The sequence below is a fragment of the Arvicola amphibius genome, chromosome 11 (genome assembly GCF_903992535.2).
Source record: "Arvicola amphibius chromosome 11, mArvAmp1.2, whole genome shotgun sequence".
In the NCBI taxonomy this organism is placed as follows: Eukaryota; Metazoa; Chordata; class Mammalia; order Rodentia; family Cricetidae; genus Arvicola; species Arvicola amphibius.
Genome location: NC_052057.2, coordinates 42,221,750 through 42,225,749, shown reverse-complemented (window position 1 = coordinate 42,225,749; position 4,000 = coordinate 42,221,750). Strand labels below are relative to the sequence as shown.

Genomic DNA, 4,000 nt, shown 5'->3' with positions numbered 1-4,000 from the left:
CTGGCCAATCAGCATTTATTTAAAATATACTTGACAGAATACAGACCATTGTTCTTCACCACCTCCTGAATTTTATAAATGTAAAATTCTTTTTATCCTTTGTAATTAGTGAGTATATTGTGAGGAGCCATTTTCAAGGGCAATTATATTTTGATTTCTATTATTGACCCTGAAGGACAATTTTTCAGAAGATAAATGTACTAATCAGGATGAACTCGGTTATGCTGAGAGGATCTGCATAACCTTGTGCTTTGCTGAGGGAAACTGAGATGTGTGTGATTAGTTCACAACACTCCAACCCTGTCTTCCAACTCCTGAACCCAGTTGGGGGTGAGCAGGTCCACCCTCCCCCACAAAGAATGTTGAGTTACATTCTTACTGGTCACATCACAACCAGCTACAGAACCTTGAATGCTGTGGCTAGGGCAACCTCCGACTCAGTATCACTTGTGAGGCTTGCCTCCTTTGTGTTAGCTGTGCGGTTAAGGCCTGGTGTCTTACAGTGACTAGGACAGTCTGTCTGATTTTGGTATCCTGGATCTTTAGCCACTTACTGTGCCTTAGAGGGACTTATCTAAGGAAGTAGTCCTATAACTCCACGGGGTTTCCCACAGAGGATCCTGGTGAACTGCGAACACTTGATTATTCACCAATCAGTTCCCGACGCTGCCCATTCAATTGGCTTTATACTTTGACTGACCCTGATACCCCAATAAACTCTCTTTATGAAGAAAAGCTATTCTGAGCTTTTCATCCTGTGACCGGATAGGTTTCTGATCTTGAACCAACTTGTGGATTTTACATTTCCTGGAGTAAGTGGTTCTCCGGACATCGGGGTCCGGCACCCAACACAGGTAATCCAGGCAGAGATTCCATGTGGCAACCAGGACCGTGTGGGATGGAGACGAAGTCTGAAGCTTCCAGACAGTGTAGAAAAAGGAAACAGCAGGATGAAGGAGGCGCGGAGACGGAGTCTGAAGCCTTGAGACATGGTGGAAAACTGAAACGCCAGGATGAAGGTAGAACGGATTGGGAGTTTGAAGAGCCCAGCAAGGCTCGGAAGAGGACAGCTCAGGAAGAGGGAGATCTATGGCTTCAAAGCCAACAGCCAGTCAAAGAGCTGCCACAGAAACCCCAGGAAGAGAGTCCGAAACAACTAAAGCCTCTACAGTGGGCCAAAGGTCCACAGGAGCAGGGTGCAACTGAGAGAAAGTCAGCTGATGGTGGCAAGGGTCATAAGCGGCCCTATTGTGTCATGGAGGAATATGCCAAAGACCATCAAAGGGAAAAGTACCGAAAGTTACAACGGCGCCTTCAACACAATGATGACACAAACTCTGACCCACCCAGGGCTGACACAGCCCTCCTGGATACTTTGAACATCAAAGGTGAAGGGGAAGAGCAGAGTCATGGATCCAGTCCAACTCAGTGTGATCCTAAACAATCTGTTGTTGTTGCCACACGAGAATGTCTGTCACCAGACAAAAGAGTAAAGGTGTCTACAGAGGAATCATCTGATTCACAGAAGAAAGAGGGAGCAACCCTTGAAGAAAGAAGGGGACAGCACTTGGAGTCTGACTTGCAAGGAGCACAGTCTCAATTCCTGTATAGTGGCAGCAGCAGATTACTCCCCAACAAGATGCCCATATTTACAACAAAGAAAGAGCCTGTTGCAGGCCAAGGAAAGGGCAGAGGTACCGATGAAGTCCTTGATGTGACCAAGGACATGGAAAAAGAAATCAAGAAGGCACTAGGTCCAGGACCCCAAGAGGAAATCCTTAGTAGTGGATTCAAATTACAAATTACTAGAGGAGATATCCAGACACTAGAGACTGGTCAGTGGCTTAATGATGAAGTAATTAATTTTTACACGAATCTTCTGGTTCAGCGAAATGACAGAGAAGGCTACCCTGCTCTTCATGCGTTTAGCACTTTTTTCTACCCTAAGCTAAAACATGGTGGCTACAGTGCTGTCAAAAGATGGACTAGAAGAATGAATCTATTTGAAAAGGAAATCATTTTAGTGCCTATTCACCAGGAGGTACATTGGAGTCTAATAGTAATCGACCTAAGGAAATGCAGCATTATGTATTATGACTCAATGGGACACACAGGGCAGAGCATTTGTGAGACCATCTTTCAATATTTACAAAATGAGAGCAAGACTCGAAGGAACATTGAGTTGGACCCTTTGGAATGGAAGCAATACAGCATGACATCAGCGGAGATTCCTCAACAGCTAAACGGGAGCGACTGTGGCGTGTTTACCTGTAAATATGCAGATTACGTTTCTAGAGACCAACCTGTCACCTTTTCTCAGCAGCACATGCCCCTCTTTAGGAAGAGGATGGTATGGGAGATCCTGCACAGTCACTTAATATAACAACATCCTCCTGGTTGCTATGGAACCCTGCACTTTTACATCGATGCTTCTAGATACTTCATTCAAGGTGGAAAATGTTTAAAACAGATACTGAGCTGTCCAACACAACAAAGCCCACTCTCTTCAATGTAGTACTAACTAGGGGAGTCCTGCCCAGTGCCGTCTATAGGATGCGTGTAACCGCTGCAAGCTTAGAAAGTGTTGTTCAACCCATTTAAGAACACATGTCCAAAAATACGGTTTCAATGCTGAATTTAGTTTATCAATTTTTTTTGTCTTCTTGCCTCCCTCCATAGTTGTTTGTTTGCAATCCTTGAAAGTTGTCATTTTCCAATATCCTATAGCTATCAACTCTATTCCTTGTGTGCACTGTTTATCCCTGAAAGGAATGCCCATTACAGTGTTATTCCCGCTGAAGATCAGGAGGGACATCAACAAGAGGAGGCAGGCAGTGTTGACTAGCCTCTCTAATGCTGGAGCTGGATCAGTTAAATTGAAGTTGGTGTGTTTTTATGTATTTTTAAAGTTTGAAAATAGTACAAGAAAGGAAAATGAATTGTACAGACTAATTCTTTTCTGACCCATCATACTCTACTAGATGTCCCTAGATTGTAGACATATGTGACCATGGATGTGGCCAAGCTACTGGCTGCCTGTCTGGAGTCATGTAGACCTGTGTGGTCGTAGGATTTGGTCAAACATCTGCCTGCCAGTCTAGGACTCATGTAGGATGTGGCCTATCTACTTGCTGCCATTCCAGAACTCATGTTGACCTGTGTGGTCATAGGATGTGGCCAATCTGCTGCCTCCTGTCCAGGACTGTAAAGACAAGAATTTAAAAACAAAGTCTTTCACAGAATAAGGGAGACCCACCTTAGTTTTAAAAGTTGATTAGAAATGACTGTAATGGTAAATATCCGTTTTTATCTCAGGTTCATTAAATCCAAACCTCAGCTTTGCTAGGTCTATATTTAATTATTTAAAAAGTTTATTTGATTTAAAGTTATGCTTTTTAAATGTAATTTGTTAGATTAATATTGCTATATCCCATTCCCACTGTGGAAGTGGGGATTTCATGTTTAGTTTTGATATTGACAATGATACAATCATCCATTTTATGTATGATAAACTTGTATTTAACTTTTCTGTTTATTATGTTGCAGTTGTGTTTATACAATTTTTATGTAATAAAGGTTAAAGTTATTAAAAATAAAAAGTATAATATAAATTGCCATTCTTAATGTTTTTCTTTCATCCTGAAGAATTTCCCTCAAATTTAAACTCATAAATATGGGTATATATGTCAGCAGATTTTAAGAGTTCCATCTAATTCATAGAATAAATGAGGCAGAACCTTGTCAGAAAATGTATGTCACTGGTGGGTGAGGGTTTGAGTGTGTATTGTCTCCCCACTTTCCTGTTATCTCTCTCTGATCCCAGGGTATGAATGAGAATGTGGTCAGCTGGTTTCCTGCCTCTGCTCTCAGCCTTCCCCCGTCTCTTGCCATGACTTCCCTGTCATGATAGGAGCTGCCTCTCTAGAACCATAAACCAAATAAAAAGTTTTAAGTTGTTTTTATAATCTGTTCTAGCACAGCGAGAAACAAGTACCTGATA

At 42.1% G+C, this 4,000-nt stretch overlaps 1 protein-coding gene across 1 annotated transcript; it reads left to right on the top strand.

The window, feature by feature from the left end:
• Positions 1-718: 718 nt before the first annotated feature.
• On the top strand, positions 719-2,876 carry LOC119825949 (sentrin-specific protease 2-like). The gene has a single exon (XM_038346978.1). It carries the CDS (start codon positions 875-877, stop codon positions 2,381-2,383), a length of 1,509 nt encoding a protein of 502 aa, XP_038202906.1. The 5' UTR covers positions 719-874; the 3' UTR covers positions 2,384-2,876.
• Positions 2,877-4,000: the final 1,124 nt, after the last annotated feature.